This window comes from Colobus angolensis, unplaced genomic scaffold (genome assembly GCF_000951035.1).
Source record: "Colobus angolensis palliatus isolate OR3802 unplaced genomic scaffold, Cang.pa_1.0 Scaffold27, whole genome shotgun sequence".
NCBI lineage: Eukaryota > Metazoa > Chordata > Mammalia > Primates > Cercopithecidae > Colobus > Colobus angolensis.
In genome coordinates, this window is record NW_012115932.1 from 11,920,058 (window position 1) to 11,942,084 (window position 22,027).

Sequence of the window (22,027 nt, forward strand, 5' to 3'; positions counted from 1 at the left end):
TAGCAAACCAACATGGCACATGAATACCTATGTAACAAACCTGTACTTTCTGCACATGTGCCCCACAACTTAAAATATAATTAAAAAAAAAAAAAGAAAGAAAGAAAGAAAAGAAAGCTTTCCCAGAGCCTCACAGCTACTAAAAACCAGGGCTGGGACCTGGACCTGAAGCCAGGTCTGCTGCTTCCAAAGCTACTCTAATCACCATATTCTATTGTTCCTACAAAAGTCTAGTTTACCCACAATGCACCTGAAATGTAGAGTCTGGCTTAGGAGAGAAGTAGGTTTTCTTTTTTCTGCCACTTTCACTATAAGAGACAGAAAGCATGATAATCAAGTGTTCTGAGCCAGAGTCCCCAAGTTCAAAGCCTAGCTCTGCCACTACTGGCAGAATAATCTTGGACAAGATACTTAATCTCTCTCTTCATAGTTTCTTCAGCTATCAAAAGAGTATGATAGGCCGGGCGCGGTAGCTCAAGCCTGTAATCCCAGCACTTTGGGAGGCCGAGACGGGCGGATCACGAGGTCAGGAGATCGAGACCATCCTGGCTAACACGGTGAAACTCCGTCTCTACTAAAAATGCAAAAACTAGCTGGGCGAGGTGGCGGGCGCCTGTAGTCTCAGCTACTCGGGAGGCTGAGGCAGGAGAATGGCCTAAACCCGGGAGGCGGAGCTTGCAGTGAGCTGAGATCTGGCCACTGCACTCCAGTCCGGGCGACAGAGCAAGACTCCGCCTCAAAAAAAACAAAACAAAACAAAAAAAAGAGTATGATAAAAGTATCTGCCTCTGAAACTAGTATATTAAGTGACTAATACATTAAGCTTAATAATGTGTGAAACTGGTAATATTCTACCATATTTAATCTCCAAAAAGGGCAATTTCATGTCTAAATATTTAAAGTGCTTATTATAATAGTGCGTGGCACACAGTAAGCACTATATTAGTGTTAGTTATTATTCTGATTGAAAATTGCCCCGAAGGTTTGCTGTATCTGGGGTATAGTAGGGGCTCAATAGTTGCTGGTGAATTTATTGAATGAAGTAGAAACTGGGATGCCCAGGAAATGTCTGGGGTAGTCTGGGCTATGAAGACCCTCCAAGGTCGGGAGAAAGGCAGGTAGGGCAGGGGAGGAGGTTAGGGTTCTTAGATTTGAATAGATTTGAGACTCAAAATAGATTTGAATATTGCCCTGGAATAAGGCAGGAAAGCTCAAAGCGAGAAGGACCCATCCCATAGGTCCAGTTACCCGGAAGTTTTTGTCCTCTGGCTTCTAAAGAAGCAAAGGAAAACCCTCAAGGCAGAGGCAGTGGGGAGTTAGGTCTTATGGTTTGCTTGTGTCTTGCTTTTTTTACAGCTAGAAATAATGAGAAAAGACAGACAAGGGAGAGCCTCCCTTCCAGCCTTTCCTCAGCTGCTGGTGTTTTTTCTTCCTAGACCACTGTGTGAGAGGAAGGGGAAAACGCAGAAATAATGGTGGATCTTTAGGAACAGAAAGACCAATGTTAGAGGTTAGGTGTAACCGAGCACATATTTACCCAGGTATGGCAGTCATATCACTACATGGCTATGTGTAGCATGTGGACACACTTCTGTATTACAATAGTTATGTTTATTTCAATGTATCACAAAAATCTTAACACATTAAGGTTTTTACTTCACAGATACTACTTTGGGATGAGGCTAAATGGATTAAAGTTTTTAAAAAATAGATTGCTATTTTTCCTTTCTTTTCTCATAATATTCCTTCTTGCATATATAACAACTTATGGGTTGCAAAAGAGGATTTATTTTTTCATACCTGTCTACTATAAGTCTTTGTCCACAAGTCAAACAAAAGCAAACACAAGTGCTAAAAAGGAGACTGATTTTAAAATGTAGTTAAGAAATGTAAACTACATTTAAGAAATGTAAAATGTAGTCTAAGTGGAGCTTAGATTTCATGAAAACCATAAATGCAGTAAATGATGATTACGGTTAGGGAAGCACCAGAAATGCGGTTAGGATACATCTATGTATTCCTGGCTCTGGATCTTAGTAGCTAGGTGACAGTGGGCAAGTTATTTAATCTCGCTAAGTCTCAGTTTCCTCATGTGTAAAGTGAGGATACTTGCTACTTCAAAGGTGATTTTTTTTTAATGATCAAATGAGAAATGTCTTAGAAGCAGGTAGTAAGAATTCAGTGGACACTGTTTATGACTATTATCATTATTAATAGCTTGGCACACTCCCAGACCTCAATTAATTGTCGTTTTTTAGATAGAATTTTTCAAGTCATTCTTTCATTCAAATAAATATTTCTTAAACACTGCTGTGTTCTAAAGCTTATGCTAGCTATGGGGACAAATTTAAAAGAAGGGAAGGAAGACTTTTCAAGGCTGTAATGGAAGGATCAGTAGAGCTCAGGAGTTTGAGACTAGCCTAGGCAACATAGTGAGACCACACCCCCATCTCTATTAAAAAATTTAAAATAAAAATAATTTAAAAATAATAACTGTAAATGACCAGGAATGGTGGCGCATGCCTGTAGTCCCAGCTACTTGGGAAGCTAAGGTGGGAGGATCACTTGAGCCAAGGAGACAGACAGTTGCAGTGAGCTATGATTGCACGACTGCACTCCAACCTGGGTGACAGAGGGAGACTCTATCTCAAAGAAAATAAATAAATAAATAATATGATAAAATGTCCAGAGAGCATGCAGGAGGATATCAGGCTAGAAAATTCCTGTCAGCCACTGTGGTCTAGGGCCTGCTCTGTGAAATGTGTTCAGTATAACTGAAGAACTGAATTAATTTACATTTAACCGTCGAAAATTTAGCATCTGAATTGAGATGTGCTGTAAGTATAAAATACAAACTGTATTTTGAAGACTTAGTGCAAAAAAAAAAGTCTTTTTACTGTCTCATTAAAGATTTTTATGTTGATTTTATGTTGATAATATTTTGGATATATTGAGTAAAAGGCATAGTATTAAATTTTTTTAACTTATTTAATGTGGTTACCAGAAAATTTTACATTTCGTAAGTGGGCCAGGTGCAGTGGCTCACACCTGTATTCCCAGTACTTTGGGAGCCGAGCAGATCACCTGAGGTCAGGAGTTTGAGACCAGCCTGGCCAACATGGTGAAACCCTGTCTCTACTACAAATACAAAAATTGGCTGGGCATGGTGATGCATACATGTAATCCCAGCTACTCAGAAGGCTGAGGCGTGAGAATCACTTGAACCTGGGAGGCAGAGGTTGCAGTGAACTGAGATAGAACTGCTGCAATCCAGCCTGGGTGACAGAGGGAGACCCTTTCTTAAAAAAAAAGAAAAAAAAAAGTCATAAGTGGCTTGTGTTTTATTTCTATTGGACAGTGGTGATTAGAGCAGAATGCAAATGACATTCACAGTAGAGAACTCCAGAGGATGTGGACATTTCAGAAGAGACCCAACTTCGGTTACCTTGGACAATTCTTTCTGACAGATCTAGAGCAAAGCTTAAAGGATCTGAGGCACGGATTCAAAGGCTGTTTCTGGGGTTGCAGAAGAAGAGAAGTGCCTCTGAGGTTTCGTCCTAACTACAGGACCTTGCTAGAGTTGCCAGATTTAGCAAACTTATAAATTAAAACCTGGCAACCCTAGACCTTGGTTATGTTGTAGAACTTCAACAAGCCTCGGTCTCTTCATCTTTAAAATTGGGATAAAAAGTAACTGCCTTGTGAGTGTCTTGCAAAGCTTAAATGAATTGAATAAGACTAGTAAGAGATGCATGAAGAAAGTTTAACCTAAAAGAGCTAAGGAATTAAAACAAATTGGGGGACTTTCCAAACGTGCCTATCTTTCTTTAGCTCTGAGCATGCAGGTAAGGGAGATCTCTCCCAGGCCAGTGTTAAGGGAGACACCAGCCCCTACCTGGGAGATGTATTAGGTTAGGCCTGGCTTGGGGACTTTCATAGAGTTAGGATCTGGCATGGGAGCACAAGCCATAAGGAGAAGGGAGACACATCATGACTATGTCTAATGTCATCACAATGCCTTGTATAAGCCAGAAATGCCACAGCAGTCTGCAGTGCTGCTGCCAATTGACAGAATCATGTACCTTTAGCACCAAAGAAATTTGTGTGACTTGAGTGTCACATAAAACCCTTAAAATTAGCTCCCTTGGGATTGGCATGGTGGCTCACGCCTGTAATCCCAGCACTTTGGGAGGCCGAGGCAGGTGGATCACCTGAGGTCAGGAGTTTGAGATTGAGACCAGCTTGGCCAACATGGTGAAACCCCGTCTCTATTAAAAATGCAAAAATTAGCTGGGCATGGTGGTGGGTGCCTGTAATTCCAGCTACTCAGGAGGCTGAGGCTAGATAATCACTTGAACACAGGAGGCGGAGGTTGTAGTGAGCCGAGATCGCACCACTGCACTCCCGCCTGGGCAACAAGAGTGAAACTCCATCTAAAAAAAGAAAAAGAATAGCTCTGTTAAGTAAATTGTCACAAATTCAAAATAAGTCTAATTGTGTCATTTATCTAATTGCAGATGAAAATGTAGTCCCTTATAGATGCAAGTAGTTTACATTCCAAAAAGAAATTATCCTCCCTCACCCCACCCCAGATTAGCTCTTTCCTCATAAGAAGTTGACCATATTGACATTACGCATATCAGAGGCTGAGGAAGACTGCCCCATTGCCCAGGTTTTCGTTCCCTACTACCTAATCAGGCCCTAGGAGATAGAACTAATTTTTTTAACATGATGTTTCTTTCCATTAGAATCAGGTTTTAAATGTTTCAGGTTACCTATGTGAAATCTACTTAACTGAAAACCATTTGCAAGAAAGATCAAACCCAATTTGCTAATACAGGACTTTTTTTTATTTCTGAGTTTGAAAAAAATCTTGAGCTAACCATGTCAGAAATTAAAAATTGAAAAGGACTCTGGCAGCCTCCCCGTGTGCCTAATTTGGCTTTGCTGAACAAATGACCAAATTGGAATGAGAATTACATACAGGATTTGCTCAACATCCTTACTTCTTCAGCTCATTTCTCACTCCTGAAAAAATACCAAGTTTGCATGCAGGAGGGAGCATGTGACCACAATGGCGTCAGACCAGGTAGAAATAGAAAAATGGTGGTTTTAGATTCTAGCTGTGAATAAACTTCTGCAGTAGAAGACATTTGTCATAGAAACTCAATTTAATGAATTTAGGATCAGAAAGGACCATCACGGTCTTTTTGTCAGCTAATTTTATTAACAGGTTATTTTGTTCATGCCCTATCTTGCAAAGAGTAGTAATAAAAATAGTAAGTGGGTAAGAGGAGGAGGCTTCTCTGAAGTCCACCTCATTTTGTCTTTAATAAGGCATTGCATTGCACATAGACACCTGAATTCTCTGTCTTTCAGGAGATGGAAGAGGACAGTAGAGAGAGCACCAGAGAGTCAAAAGATCAAGGTTCAAATCCTGGTTCAGTCAGCCATTAGCTGTCATGACCCTAGGCAAGTCATTTCACTTAAATAGGGCTCAGGGTCACCATCTATCTATACAGCGAAAGTGTGGACCAGATGGCCTTTGAGGCCCACCTTAACAGTGCCTCTGCCATTCTAATGTGACACAGAAAAGGAAACCACAGAGGTTTCTCTGAAGGAGGTGGTTCGGGCAAATGAGAGAAGAATACCGAGGTGAATAGAATCCCAGTCTTCACTGATGCTTGGTGTTGAGCTGATGGTTGTCAGCAGATGGAGTGGTACTCAAGAGCTTCAGATGTCACACAGCTCAGGTTCAAATCCCACCTCTAACACTTACCAGCTGCATGTTACTTCAGCACTCTGAGCCTCAATTTCTTCATCTGCAAAATGGGAGGGCAATATATATCTCATAAAATTGGTAACAATTGCTTATCACAGAGCCTGGCATATGCTAAGGGCTCAATAAGAGTTAGCCATGATCACCGTTGTTACAAAACAACCCAAGACCCAGCAGGAGGTGAGATGTTTCTTGAGTGGAGTGCCTCCTGTGTGCCGGTTACCCCTAGATCGTCACCATTTTCGCACCTTCTCAACCCTATAAGGTCAGTGTGAGCAAGAAAACATGGCTAAGAGCACATGCTTGGCTCTAAAACCAGCTGCCCCACCTACCAGCCCTGTCAAAACCTTTATGCCTCCATTCCTTCCTCTGTAAAATGGGAATCATAGTTCTTACCTCTAGGTTTACTGTAAAGAACAAATGAGGTGATGTGTACACAGGGCTTAGAACAGTGGTTGACACTGAGTCAGTACGTCACAAAAATGTTAGGTATTATCATAGCTGAGGAAAGTGAAGTTCAGAGAGGTAAATCTGTTTGCCCAAGGTATCCACTTGTACGTAATAGTGCAGAAATGTGAACTCTGATTGACATGAACCCAGCATATATCTCCCAGAGATCCAGGATAGGGAGCTCCTTCTTCCTTTTACCTGGTTCCTATGGCCCCTCCTGGCCTGTTCCCCCAGTTTCAGAATGGCTGGCTGTGGACTCCAGAGTTCAGATCAGAGGGCTCATTGGGGGCAGTTTGTTGAGGGCTACTGGGGACTTGGGAAGGGAAATGAAGCCCAACCTTCTCCTCCCTTGCTTGCTGCCACTGAGGGGAGAAACGTGCCCTAGGAATGGAGTATCTCGGGTGTCCTAATTGGCACCCTCTGACCCCCTTGCCACTCCTCCTTGCAGAAGGCTATTTTTCACGAGAGAGTTCTTTCTCTTTGTTCCAGCATGCGTTGCACATCTACCGATCAATATGACATCTTATCCTCTAAAACATTCATAATGTCTGCTTCCTAGGATTCTGGTGGCCACATGCCGCGTGCAGCCTGCATCTTCTTTCCTTTGTAGTTAGTTGGTGGTCTCACGGATCTGCCTCTCTTTAACGGGGCTGCTGGTTGCCATTCTCTGAAGAAAGACAAATATTGTTTGGGCTGTCAACAGTGAATGACAAGCTCGGAGGGGAGAAAGATCCATTTAGGTGTAGATGTGTGGATTGTGGGGATGTGTTTCGTTATCAGAAAAGCTCTTAAAATCCCAGACCATGATTTATTTGGTGAATAAAACCTACCGATATGATCATTCTCTAAAGGTATTTTGATCACATGGGTCCTTTCTTGGAGAAAGAAAGGCTTTTATTTCTTACCCAGGAAAAAATCGCAGCAGGAACGGGGTGGTCTGCGGTAGGAAATGACACCCTGTGTGGCTAACGGCTCCAGGCATGTGTTTATCTGCATGAGGCTGAGCTGACTTGGTGGACAATAGGGTGCCTGACTAGCATTGCCAGTCAGGTACGTTCCTGGCCACCCCACACCAGGAAAAGAAAGTGGCTGTGGGCGCATGTGTCTGTCCTGTGTATTGATCTGCCCAGTGATGATGAGAGCTAGGGGGTGTGGTTAGAGGTCACCTCTGCACACCAGATGCCACACACTCACAGTGTCAACAGCACCCACCTGCAGTGCACCTGCAGCAGCAGGTTCCAGGAGACAAGGGGAGAGACACCGCCAGTCGGGGAGCCCCACGCATCCTGAAGCTGCAAGGAGCCCCGTTTGTTTTCTGCAAACACAGCAATTGATTAATCTCGTACCACCTCCCACTCACTGTACCATCCTGAGCCTGTCATGAAAATACATTAATGCTTTGGTCTTTCCCTGTGGATTCCTGTTGTCTCAAGAACACACTGCTCCCTGGTCCCAGAGCTGCCTCACACAACTATCACCTTGTTCTCATGGCAGACAAGAAGGAGGGGACAGAAAGCCTTGCTACTTTTGTGAGGGGCTAGAAGTAGGAAGGCAGCAGGCAAAATCCCTGCTGAGGACAGTTTTGGGACTGTGGCTGTAAGATTTGAGTGCCTGTAGAGAGATGAATGCAGGCAAGTTTCTCCAATGCCCCCTCTCATTTTGATGATCCTGCCACGATTCTTGGATTGTATCTACCTCTCATCTTTCCTCTTCTCTGTAATTCCTGAGCCATAAGCTTTGCAACCATTTGGAGCTGGAACCTGGAAGTTGGACGGAGGCTAGTAAGTTTTCAGAACATTCTCAGGAGATAGGTGCACAAATCCCATTACCATTAAAGGGATTTGTGGGTGTAACTTCCATGCAGTGCTTTGAAAATTCATTTCACCCAATGTATTGCAACACTGGGAAAAATAAGAGAAATCACTTCACCAACGTGGTTAGAAAAGGATTTTTGGTAACCCTTTAAGATTTAAATGTTTAAATTCCTTTTAAGACTTACGCATTTCCAAGAATGTTATCCCACATGGTTTTGTTTGCATTGCTTCTTTCAGGCTGAAGGTAATTTTGGCACTGACAGCATTCCTAAAAATAATATCACTAATACGTTGCAATGAGCCCCCTCCTGTCTGAGGAAGAAGCACTGCACTCAACTGCATCCCCAAAGGATGACAAGCAAACTGACAAGGAAAAAAATCACCAAACGTGTTGTTGACTGGCCTGACTGGCAATTGAAGTTGCCGAGCAGATTTATTTTACATTGACAATGGTGGTTCAAGTTAAATAGCAAACTAGTTGCTGACCAAGGACATATTCATAGAGACTAATGGCTGCTTACAAAGGGAAGTGTGTATTCATGAGTGAACCTTGACAATGTTTAGTAAGTAAGTGATTCTGTAGCCTGCCTGTCCTGTTTGGTCTTGGCTAAGTAGTGGTTCAGTTGGAAACCTCACAGGGCCAGTGTCCTCCAGTGAGAACTCTGAATGGAGTCTCTAGGAGGACAGCATGGGAATTCAGAACTCTGACTCTGAAGTTACGTGTGTCTGGGTCTAAATCCCAGATTTCCCACCTACTGGCTGAGTTGTCTTGGGCAAGTCACTTAACCTGTCTAAGCCTCAATTTCTTTATCTATAAAATGTAGATTATATTACCACCTCATCGAGTGAGAATGAAGAAGAAAAAGTGAGTTTTCATCCTTTTCAGAATCCTCCAGTGTCATCCCTTCTCTTCCAAACAAAAGGCAAAGCTCCCCAAAGGCAGCTACTCCTTCACCCTGCCTGTCCCTTCACCTGCCACTCCCCCTTCCCACTAACTCCTCTCCCCTTTGGCGTGCTCTTCCCCAGACATTAGCGTAAACTGCTTTCTCGATTCCTTTATGTCTTTGCTCAGATGTTACCTATCACAAACGCCATCCTTGACCAGACTACATTAAATGAAAAAAAGAAGAAATTTTCAATTCATCCCCCACCTCCAAGTGCCTCTGAACCCTAAACCCGGCTTTCCACTTCCGTGTTTAGTTTCTACACCTGCCCCTAGAATGTAGGTTCCATGACAGCGAGGATTTTGTCTTGTTAAAACTGCTTTACTCCTGGTGCCTAGGACACATCTGACACCCAGTGGGTGTTTAGTAAATATGCGCTGACTGGTAAATTAGGAATACATTATGCTGCATGCACACAAGGAACCCAGTACCTGGCACACGGTCAAAATGAACGTTAATTGTCAGTATCACCATTGAGTAGACTTACTCACATGTGTTAATTTTCACTGCTGATTGCAAAGGGGACTTTGCAGGTTGCCTGTGCAAGTTCAGGGTAAGCAGTTGTGCATGTTAGCCCTGATTATTCCACTGTGGTTCTCTCCTCCCAGCAGTGGCACTTTTGGAATTGGTATATTTCCCCCAGGAGCCCTGACATTGTTGATTTAATTGGCTGGTGCAGAGGCAGGGAGACCCAGCCCTGACCCTTTCTGTCATCCTACCTGGTCTCTGAATGAGCTCTGTCATCATCTCTAAGGCCCTTGTGAATCTGATGGCATGCTGAGCCCCAAGACCCAGCAGGCATGGCTTTCTCCTCCTGCTCCCTAAGCTCTGCGTGGCCTGAAGTCTTCCATTTTCAAAGGGAAAGCCCAATCTCCTCCTCGGGTTATGTATCGACAAGCCTGATCTTTAAAGGCACCCCCTGTTCCTGGGGGCCTGCTCAGCAAACACAGAGCATCCGTGGCCTCCATGTTTGCCCTCTTTGACAAGCAGGGGCTGAGCAGCTCTCTGGGAAGTATTGCTGACATATTGATTGACTCTCTTGTCAGGTTGATCCTCTGCCAGCCAATGAACACAGAAGGTTCTAAGTGGCACCCAGCAGGGCCCACACATTCCCTAATTACTATTTCAGACAACCCCCATTCCAAGCTGCCACTTTTCTGGCCCTATAATCTCCCTGTCCTGTGATTGCTGGAGAATCCTCAGTTACTTGCAACCAACCCCACTCCCTTTCTCGGGCGTCACTCCCTCGAGTATTGCCTTTGGAACCCACCTGGCACAAAAACACAACAACTTCAATAAGAAAATATCACACCCTCACTCCATGTAGGTCTGTTTATTATCCTTACTGAACTTGGGGATCTGTGTGTGGTCCCACCATCCTGTCTTGGTTGCCTTTCAGAATGCCACGACAGTTTTCTCCAGTTAGCCAGAGGGATACTCTCAGAGTTTGGCTGCCTATTGTGTTTTAAGTGGCTGGCTTCCCAGCTCCCACCTGGATTCCACGAGTTTCCACTCGGAGTCCTTCCCCATCCCATTCTTAGTGACCCATGGAGCCCGAGGGTCTCTCTGAAGCAGAGCCTGTCAGATCATGATGAATTGTACATTTTGGCTGTCAGTGATGGGGAGGAATGTTAGGGAGAGGTCCTCCCAAACTCATTTCACTTTTGACCCTCAAATGATCTGGACCAGGCCTTTTGGGATGAACTGCTAGAGCATTCAAGGTGGGGCAGGAGAGGGAACCACCCCAGTGCATCCAGGATCTCTTGAGGAGTCCAGCATTTATGTGAAATCTTGATATGAAGCAGCAATAACTCTGGCCACTCTGAGGTTTCTCAGCTTTCTTTTTTTTTTAATTAATTAAATTTTTGTTAGAGATAGGGTCTTCCTATGTTACACAGGCTGTTCTTAAACACCCGGCCTCAAGCAATCCTCTTGACTCAACCTCCCAAAGCGCTGGGATGATAGGCATGAGCCACCCCATCCAGCTCAGCTTTCCAAGTCTGGTTCTGAGAGTAAATTAAAATTGGAGGTATTATGGCATCACATTTAAAGTGCTGGGTTTTTTTGTTGTTGTTTTTCATAGAAACAAATACAGTGGCCCAAAGTATGTGCTAATTCTCTCTGGCTGAGTTTCAGAAAGGATCCAATAAAACCTAAAGGAATGCACGGAGATTTGCTGTATAAAAATGCCATTTCCTAGTTTCCTTATGGGTGAAAGTATCAGTCAAGGTAGCCTCAGACATGCTACTGTAACAACAATCCCAAACTCTCAGTGGCTTACAACAGTGACAGTTCATGTCTTCACACATGCTGTATTCTATCACTGGTCAGCCATGGCTGTAGCCCACGTCATCTTCATTGAAAACCCAGAATGACTGTGTGATAAAGTATGTGCCGAATTCAACAGGATAAAGATATCTAACCCCTCTCAGGAAGGAATGTGGTCGTTCACCAACCCCAATGAGATTATTATGAGTTTTGAAACAAAGATGAGGCTTGCTGAGACTCCATTGCCCGTAGAATCTATAACCAGATCACTGTGAAATATGAAGCAGATAGCCACCTCCCACAGTAATTTCCTTCTGATTCTGAAATTCCCCTGTTCTCAAACTTCACAGTCAATAGTTTCCTCATCTGTGAAATGGGGATAATAGTACCTACCTGTGAGTCTTAAGATAATGCCTTTAGAATGTTTACTATGGTACCTGGCCATAGAAAAGGTTCAATGGTGGCCGGGCGCAGTGGCTCACGCCTGTAAACCCAGCACTTTGGGAAGCCGAGGTGGGTGGATCACGAGGTCAGAAGATCGAGACCATCCTGGCTAACATGGTGAAACCCTGTCTCTATACAAAATACAAAATTACAAAATTAGCCAAGTGTGGTGGCAGGTGCCTGTAGTCCCAGATACTCGGGAGGCTGAGGCAAGAGAATGGCATGAACCTGGGAGGCAGAGCCTGCAGTGAGCGGAGATCGCGCCACTGCACTAAAAAAAAGGTGCAATGATTGGCAGCAGGTGTTGATATACTGATAACTAAAATATCCTTCCGTTTGCAAACTAGTCCATATTGCTACCAGCACTGTTGTATCCCATCTTCTATGCCTCTGATTATGTATTTTTTAATTTATAAGCATATAACATCCTACAATCCAACCCCCCAAATCTGCCCCCCGTGTATCATTATCTATTCTAATAAATATTGATGGAGTGCCATTTATATTCAAGACACTGTCAGATCTTTTGGGGGTTGCAGATGTGTAACCTCTCTCTAGCCCTTAAGGAGCCATTATTCTACCTGTACAGGGAAATCTTTATAAAAGGTAAAGGGAGAGATTGATTGAGAGACTGATTTCTCAGCCCAAGCCATAGAGCAAATCAGCAGCAGAATAAGAAATAGGGCTCTCATTAGTCAGGAAACTCATTTACTTCACAGCTCCCTGGGGTCTTTATCCTAAGGACACTTTAGTCCCTCCACACAGGCCAGAGAGAACATCTCGATTTCTTACTCAAGTGAGAGAGAAGGAATGGCTGATCAAAAAAAAAGTGCCAACAGAAACCTATTTCAGACACTCCCAAAAAACAAGAGAAGGTGGTTATACCCCCGATATAATTCTCACTTATTTACTTAATGTTTGATTCAACAACAGAAAATATGCCCAAACTTGAGTTTCATTTTTGTTGCATTGCTTCTTCCAGAAGGACAGGCCTCATATTCAGCAGATTTGGCTTTTCCCCTTCTCCACCTCCATCTCACTTTCTTATTTTTCTTCTCACTCCTTGGAGTTGTCTGAGAAGTTTCAGGTATACTCTGACCCTAACCCTTTTCGCCTCATCTATAGTTTTCTTATTTTCAGGATACTTTTAAAAAATAAAAATAAAAAGATGCTATGGAACCCAAAACAAAGAAAAAGGTGGGGAGGGGAGGCAGGAGGGAAGGCATCTTTGGAAACAGAGGAAACACAGTTGCAGGAATGTCTCTTCCTGTTCAGTAACATTAGGAGATTGTTTGCTTACTTTTCTCCCAAAGCTGACGGTTGCAATATGTTCTGCACGTTAGAATGACAAGATTGAGTGCTATAAGAGCAGAGCAGTTTTGCCAAGAGTTTGGGATGGGGTGTTGGGGAGGTTGTCATCTTGGCCTGATGGGACCCACCGCTACTTCTGTAGATGTGAAATCAAAGCTTTGTTAGGCCTGGGTTCCAGCGGCACCTGCAGTACCCGTCAGTGTCTGTCTTAAGACTGTCCTTGAAAGAACCATCTCCAGTGCAGCTGCAGCTGGCCCAAGGCGAGCTTCAGTAACCCAATAGTATCATTTTTTAAAAAACATTATTTTAAAATAGCTAATTCCTTGACTCCCTTCACCTGGTAATTACAAATCAGAAGCTATCGTTATCTTGAAGCCACCACGATTAGTTCTCATTTCCTGACCTCTGTACAGTGAAAATATGTCATTATTGGAGGCAATGGAATCTGGTCTCTTCAAGTAAGTGACCTACATATAACAGATAAACTGCAGGAGAAAATTAGGTGTTACCTTGATGGAAAGTGTACAGTAAATGTCACTTACTCTTATTACTATTTATCATCTCAAGAAGTTCTAACAGTGGGCCTTTCACTTTAGAGGAATATATGGAAAGAAAACATGGTTCTTAGATGGAGAAGAGTGTACGTGAAAAGCAGACACACACACACACACACACACAGACCCCTTGCCACCTTCATCTGTGGCCATCAATCTGAGCTGTATTGTTTGAAGATCGGTTTTTAACCTTAATAGAATGCAGTCTGACTTTAAGTGGTGGTAGGCATGCAGAATTAATTGCTGTGTGAACAATTTCCTAAGCATTGTTAATTGTGTTTCCTACGGTTAATTGTTTCTCCCATCCCCACATCAGACTCCAAACCTTTCCCTGTCAACAGCCCTTTCTCTCCCGCAGCTGTAGGAATGCAGCAACAGCGTCAACCTGTGTCCAGTTGAAATGCCAGACATCATTTGGATGAGAGACATGCAGGGGAGTAAATTCCTTACTTATTCTCAAAAGAAGCATCTCTTAGATAAGTGCTTTGAAACAATACAGGTGTTTAGGGTTTGCTTTTCATTCCACTTAGTAGAAACAACTCACCAAGAACCATCAGGGATAGGGCTGTGTTATGTTTGCTAAACTCATGGTGGGGAGTTGACATAGGCAGGATGACAAGGAAGACCAGAAGTTTGTTTGGAGGCTTGGGGTGCCCATGGGAGTCAAGACGTCTGCGGACGTGCTCAGTTCCTTAGCACAGAGCAGGCAGTACTTCAGAACTCTGTTTCATTCCATACTCTGCTAAAGTGAGAGCGACAGAGAGAGAAGGAATAGTAATGTTTTCAGAAAAGGACCCCATTCCACCATCAACCCCCCCAAGGTTTTTCTACAATGCACTGAAAGGTATCCATCATGAAGAGGGGTGGAAAGGAAAAAAATTCTAAAGTTTGAAATAGGGAGGTGGGCCAATACCACTAGAGATGCTGCTGGCTGCACTGATAGTTCAGAACAGGTACCAGCAAACAGGTACCAGCAAACAGGTGCTATTTGGGTAGCCTCCTTTGAAGCTGACTTACTTGTGAGTATATAGTTTGGGGAAAACAATGCTTGTCAATGCCCCTAGACTAACAGTCTAAAAGCAACTGTGTCCAGAGTGTAGAAAAGGATGGATGTGGTTGAGCAGCACTCTTTACTGTGATTTGAAAGGGCTGTTTTCGCTTCCACTGTGGCACCGTTTGGAAGATCTGGGCTGTGTTTTCTCCTCCCTCCTCCGCCCACTGTAAGGGATCCTCTCCCTCTGAGACTATGAGCAGCAGCACCAGAAGGGGAGACCTAACTACTCGGATCTCTGCTTTCTGTATTTAGCTAATCCCCGCGGCCTGGGGCAAGCCATTTTTGACACAGCTTCCTTAAAAGGCAATCGCTTGGAAAAAGGCACCTGGCCCTCCCCCTTGACATTTGCATTGCTGAATTATCTATTCATATTTTCATTACTTTGTCTCTCCTGCAGCAATGCATCTGCTCGGACTCAATTGGCAACTCCAGCCTGCAGATGGGCACACCTTTAACAATGGGATAAGGACCGGCTTACCAGGAAACGATGATGTGGCAACAATGCCATCTGGAGGCAAAGGTGAGGTTACAGCTGCTGCTTGCCCTCTTGAGGTCACAGGAGAATTCCGAGCTCTCGCCAGCTGGTTCAGGTTTTCTAACCCAAATCTTGGAAGGTATGCAAAAAGGAAAAGAAAAGGGGGAAAGAATCGTTGCCTTTCAAAGGTGCCCCCGTTAAAAGCTGTTTGCTGTTCCTGTCTGTTAGCTGTGTTTGGCTGGATTACTCAGAGCTGGCGTGGTGCCTGCTCAGAGCAATGTGCATACCTATGCTATCTGCAGTAACTGGCATGGTCCAGAACTACTTGAAAGCATCCCAAGGCCTGTGCAGAAACAGCAGCCACAGCAGCAGCTGGAGTGGCAGCAGCAGCAGCAGCAGGAGAAAGTCCTGCCTAATCAGAAGGCAGAGAGCAGCAGGCAGCACATGCCATCAGACTGGGTCTCTCTCCCAGGAGGAGAGATGCAGCCTCCCTGGGGAGGAAGCTGCCTGGCTTGGCATGAAAGAGAAAGGCTCAGAGCTGCTCTGCTTTGGGGGAGAATAGAAAGGAGTTTTGACAACTCGGCAACAAAGCTTCTCTTCTCAGAACAGTGAAGGGGACAATAGAAATGTTTATTGAAGAAATCAGGCAACTGTATCCTTGCAGGAAAAAATAAATAAATAAAGTGCTAACAAGGTGCTAAGAAGGAGGAAAGGAAACAGAACCATGGGGTGGGGGTGGGGGAGACTGGGGCAATTAAGACAGAGCAGCCAATGGAATGGTTAGCCAGGCTGGCACACAGTGAGATATGCTCAATTCGGGATGGAAATCGCGAGGGAGAGATTGTATGAAAGGATTTCTCCAACATGCAAATTTCCATTCTGCCTTTTAGCATCTATAGCCACTTGACCCCCACATTTTGGAAACACCCTACAGTGATATTTCAAAGAAGGAAAAGGAAGCAGCATTTATTAGGCACCTATTGCATGCCAGGCTTAGCATTGTGTAACTTTAACAACTTTAAAGGAAGCAAAAATGTCTCTGAGAAACTCGGGCCCAGAAGGTTAGAGGAACTTACCCAAATAGGTACAAATTTGGACTCCGAGTTGTGCCCTGTGCATCTTTGGGCAGGAGGTTGGAGCTTTCCTTCAAGCAGTCATTTTCCACAGAGAAGATTCCAGAAATCATCTGCCCCCAGAGGTGCACATTAGTCATCCTGAGATGCTAATGCTGCTTCAATTATCCTCCCCAGAGCTGTCCTAATGCTTTGAGGATGACTTTTTTGTCTTTTTATCCAGTCTTTAAGAATCGCTGTACTCATCTGTCATAATCATAACACTAAATTACCTTTAAGTAAGCATGAAAAAGTTTTATCTGAGGATGAAATTATATGCTTTCCATTATCGGGTAAGTTAAACTAGACCTAAAACTGAAAAGTATATTTTGCCTTAACTGACCATGTTCTGCCTTAACTGACCAAAAAGCCCAGAGCCAAGTGTATTGACCTCAGATTTGAAACCTGGTCACCTCCAGTACTTGACACTGTCTGCTCCTTCAGTTTTCTCTAGGGCAAGGGTTCTTAGCCATAGCATTTTTGCACCCCTAGAGGACATTTGGCAATGTCTAAAGACTATTTTGATTGTCACAGTTGGAGGGGGCATGGCAGGCATCTAGTGGATAGGGGTCAGAGATGCTGTGAAACAACCTATAATACACAGGACAGCCCCCTGTGATGAAGAATTATCTCCTTTCAAGATGACAGTAGTGCTGCCCTTGGAAACTCTGCTTTATGGGGTCTCCATCACGTTTTATCCATAAATGTCCTTTAATCTACAAGTCAGCACCTCATCCCTTTAGAAGAATGCAGAATACACATGTGAAATGAATATGCATATTCTATCATTGGGCACAGAGAAATTGTTTATATGTGTATGCGTTCTGAAATTATATTGGTAAATTATATACCAATGCTTTTTGAGTAGTGTCCTTCATAAATGGGAATTTATGATCTCTACTGGCCTCCATAAATTAAGGTCAAAATCAAGCACTCCTCCCATTTGTGATAAGCCTCTATTTCTGCCTCTGCTCCCCACCAGCTTTTGCATCACACACCCAGAGAACAAGTCTTAAGAGTACAAGAGTTACGTGTCTCTAAATTAACAAATGAAGAAACACTTTGCATTGTGTCTTTGGAAAGACCAGAATTTTTCCCCTTATGTGCAACATGCTTTTGAAAATGTTGTTGTATAAGTCATATAACATTACTAGTTCAGATATTTTCCAAATAAGTTATGTGACAGATAAAATGTTGTTTTGTTGTTTTGTTTTGTTTTGTTTGAGACAGAGTCTCACTCTGTCACCCAGGCTGGAGTGCAGTGATGGAATCTCGACTCACTGCAACCTCCGCCTCCCCAGTTCAAGCAATTCTCCTGCCTCAGCCTCCAGAGTGGCTGGGACTACAGGTGTGTGCTGCCACACCCGACTAAGTTTTTGTATTTTAATGGAGACGGAGTTTCATCGTGTTGCCCAGTCTGGTTGCGAACTCCTGAGTTCAGGCAATCCTCCCGCCTCAGCCTCCCAAAGTGCTGGGATTACAGGCATGAGCCACCGTACCCAGCAGAGACAGACAAAATGTTTGCCAAATCATTGTCCAGTGAATTTTGTCAATAGAATACTCAAGAAAAAAGTGTAAGAATTTAAAATTGCTTAGAGATGAAATAAAATTTGAAACTTAAAAAGAGATCAGATCTCTTCTTAAGTTTTAAGGTTTGACTTACAAAATGACTAAAATGTTTTCAATTTTCTCACCCATGCCTATTTCTTTGATCAAAAGTGACCTTAGGTTTGAATTTGTATACCCAGTGACCTCCCGGCTCCCCATTCCCCAATTCTATACATTTAGATAACCTGAATCAATTCCAATTGACTACTTTTCCAGTGTTTCAAAGAGACAATCAAGATATATTGGCAATAAGTTAATTAAATAACACCCCCTCCTTTTTTTGTTATACGATATTCCTTCACTCCAATGTTTTAATCAAGATACACCACACATTGCCAAGGAGGATAATCTCATTAAGCGATTACTGGATAAGTATCCAGCAGAAGCAAATTAAAATGTAAGCAAAACACAGGCATGTGAGTCCCATTTAAGATGGCACATCGATAGAGATTTCATTACCTGGTCTTTAGGAGTATTTACATTCTTCAGGTTTGGGAGCAAGTCTAATAGACAGGGCAGCCTACACAGTCTGATATGTTAGTGGAAACAAAGCACTTGATTAATTAATTGGGAGAGTACGTTCTTTGGTCTTTGCCTTTCCCTTTTCCATTTGTTGTTGTTCGAGCCTTATTTTTCTTTCTCCCGCTCTCCTTCAATTAAACCTTAACATGAATGGTTGTTGGCTTTCAAATCAAGAAGAGGGAACACACAGTCTGCCAGAATCACTCACTATCTTGTGTGTATTTCTATGTTAAAAGGAATGAACTCATACATCTTCATTACAAGGGCATGGAGAACTTTCTCTGTAGATCTGGGATTAGATAAGCCTTGAGAACGATGATTCAATACAGTATTCTGACCTGGTCAGATAACATAAGGGAATTCAATTTGATTGGCCAGGCCCAAGAAAAGTATACAAGAGATTTTAAAGGGCACACCATACATACCCAATTTGTGCACAGATTTTAAGAAAGAATAAACTCTCAAGTATAGAACTGCATGGATCATTCTCAAAACCTATCACTCATTTTAGATTCAAGTTGCCTTCTATATCAGGGGTCAGCAAACTACATCTCATGGACCAAATCTGGCCAGCTGCCTGTTTTTATAAATCAAGTTTTAATGGAGCACCACCATGACTACTACCTGTTGTCTATGGCTACTTTCAGAATAAAATGGTGGAATTGAATGGGTACAAGAGACTATATGGCCCAAAAAGCCTAAAATATTCACCATCTGACCCTTTAAAAAAAAAAAAGTTTGATGACCACTCTGTATCATTCCCAGTCCCATTTCCACTTTTCTAGAACTTTCCCTGTAACTATCCAAGTTATAGGAGACCAGAAGAGGAAGATCAAACTCTCAATACATCACTTCTTCCTTCTTGACCAAGCCCTAGTTATAATATACTGTTGGTAAGTTTGCATTGGAAGATGCTCTATAATATAGGATTTTGGAGCTGGTCTGGTGGATAAAAACACCAGCACCATCACTTAGCAACAGTATGACTGTAAGCGGGTCATTTGTTCTCTCCCAACCTCCAGTTCCTCATCTGTGAAATGCAACTCCCTCATAAGCTTGCTGTCCATCATAAATGAAATGACCCTTGTAAAACACTGCATGTGGCATCAGGCATGTAATAAATGATCCATGAGTCTTAGTTGTTGTCACTGATGTCATCTTTACATCTCTCAGCTGGTCCATTTAACAAGTTTCCATGGCCTGTCACATCTTTTGAGAGTCTATATTTTCCAAAGGTGGAGACCAACCAGGTGCAGTGATTCATGACTGTAATCCCAACACTTTGGGGTGCTAAAGTGAGAGGATCACTTAAGGCCAGGAGGTCGAGACCAGCCTGGGCAACAAAGTGAGACCTCGTCTCTATTTTTAAAAATATAAAAATAGGCCGGGTGGAGTGGCTCACACCTGTAATACCAGCACTTTGGGAAGCCGATCATGAGCTCAGGAGATCAAGACCATTCTGGCTAACATGGTAAGTCCCCATCTCTACTAAAAATTAAAAAAAAAAAAAATTAGCCGAGCGGGGTGGTAGGTGCCTATAGACCCAGGAGAGAGGCAGGAGACTGAGGCAGGAGAATGGCGTGAACCCAGGAGGCGAAACTTGCAGTGAGCCGAGATCATGCCACTACACTCCAGGCTAGGTGACAGAGCGAGACTCTGTATCAAAAAATATATATATATATACACACATATACACACATATATGTGTGTATATATATATAAAATAAAACAAAGGTGAAGACTGCCTTCAAAATATCAAGATAGACAATACCACTTCACCTTTTCCTTTACCTTCTAAGAATTAACCAAGCCCCAGATGAGGATTTCTTCCCAACATTGGCTTGACGAAGTCAGTAAGAAGCAAGTCTTCCTATTCCAAAGGACAAATGTGTACACCAAGTTGGCCCCCTGCACACTGCATTATTTGTCTCACTGCAGCTTGAGTTCCATCACTGCCAGCCTGTCTGTTTTAAGCCCTACCATTCTCGGTTTATAACTCAGCTGTAAACATTTATTTGTGCCTGGAGCACATTTCCTTCCTACCCTTTGAAAAAAAAATTAGAATTTCCAGATGGTATGCAAGTTGGAAAAAAATGGCAAAGACTGTTATTCTGTTTAGAAACATGTTTTTCTACACTTGCCCTTTCAGCAAAAACTTCATAATGATTTTTACTAGTTGGCTTAATGCATGGTACTAGGAGCCAGATTAGCAGGGAGGTTGGTAAATTCTTCCGCTGGCTCTCATCAGCCTCTCAATGAACACAGCCCTGGGTTTTGAAATGATCACTTCCCTATATGGGGCTTTTCCAAAGTTGGTGAAGTTCCCAGAAGGGCAAAGGGTCATTAGGTTTGAGCCAAACACCCCACTACTGCACATCTACTGGCAAATATACCAACATCCTAACTACCAACCCAACAACTCCCCTCCTTTAGGAGGCCATGCTGTTCTCCATTGTTGCGGATGGGTATAACTTACATGCACTTATACTGGTGGACTTTTGCTTTTGATTGCCACCCATAGCCCCATGCTAAATTGCATAGTTTCTGTTGTACATAGCATCCTGGTGGCTTGACATGGGCATTAATAATGAAATCCAATTTCCCTTTCTGTCCGTTTTCCCATATCCTCATTGGCCACACTTCTCTTTCTGAATTGACTTCTACACCCAGATATCTGGTCTATGATCTCTAAATATGCACCTCTGGTATACCTCTGATATACAGTTGGCCCTTCATACCCACAGGTATCCACAGATTCAACCAACCTCGGATTGAAAATATATGGAATAATAATAATACAAAAAATACAAATAAAAATGATAGTATAAGAACTATTTACATATCATTTACATTGTATTAGGTATTATAAGTAACCTAGAGATAATTTGAATTATAGAGGAGGATGTACATAGGTTAAGTGAAAATACTATACCATTTTGTATAAGGGGCTTGAGCATTTACAGATTTCGGTATCCACAGGGGTCCTGGAATCCATACCCTGTGGATACCAAGGGATGACTGCGGGCCTTAATGCAGTCAGCACAGGAGTTAGCCACATGGGTTTTAGTGTCTGTCAGTTGCGGGTTTTGATTACAGATCTCCCAGTAAAAAGCTGTATGACCCTAAGCAAGTCACTTATCTTCCATGAGCCTCAGTTCTCTCATCTGAAAAACAGGAAAAATTGTAAGAGTATCAGGAGATTACATGGTGATTAGCAGCCACTCAATAAATTTTAGCTACTGTCAATAACAGTAAACTAAACTAAATATGATGCAGGAGCAAGTTCACCTGGAGAGTCATAGGTATAAATACTTGTTAACATTCCCAGCGGCAGAGTTGACTATTTTTATCTAACACAACGAATTGAAATTTCAAAAGATGTAAAAGCCACATGTAGTCCCAAGAGCTAAACATTTTCTAAAAGTCATTATTGTGTGATGTTGTGAACACCATCACAGAAGCAGTGACTTTCAGGATGGAATTACATTCCTGAAGTATAGCCAGCCAGCAGCAGGGTGAAGGCTGATGGGTTGCTGATGTCTCGGATGAGCTGTATTCTTGGGCAGTGAATCTAAGGTCCTTGGAAGAATCTTTTCACTTATCTGTTGGTTCAACAGAACCCTCAGATGGTTGTCCTGATTCCCAAATAAATGGAAACTAGGTGTAATGACTGTAGCAATATTCTGAATTCA

The 22,027-nt window shown here is 42.9% G+C and overlaps 1 protein-coding gene across 4 annotated transcripts in view; it reads left to right on the forward strand.

Moving 5' to 3' along the window:
• Positions 1 to 22,027, forward strand: part of TENM2 (teneurin transmembrane protein 2) — a 984,758-nt gene that overhangs the window by 747,945 nt on the left and 214,786 nt on the right. For 2 of the 4 annotated variants that reach the window (XM_011947738.1, XM_011947740.1), the window contains exon 6: positions 15,016 to 15,138. The exons of the other annotated variants lie outside the window; for them this stretch is intronic. In XM_011947738.1, the coding sequence (XP_011803128.1) occupies positions 15,016 to 15,138 (123 nt within the window). The remainder of the gene's footprint in view (positions 1 to 15,015; positions 15,139 to 22,027) is intronic. 4 annotated transcript variants of the gene reach the window in all.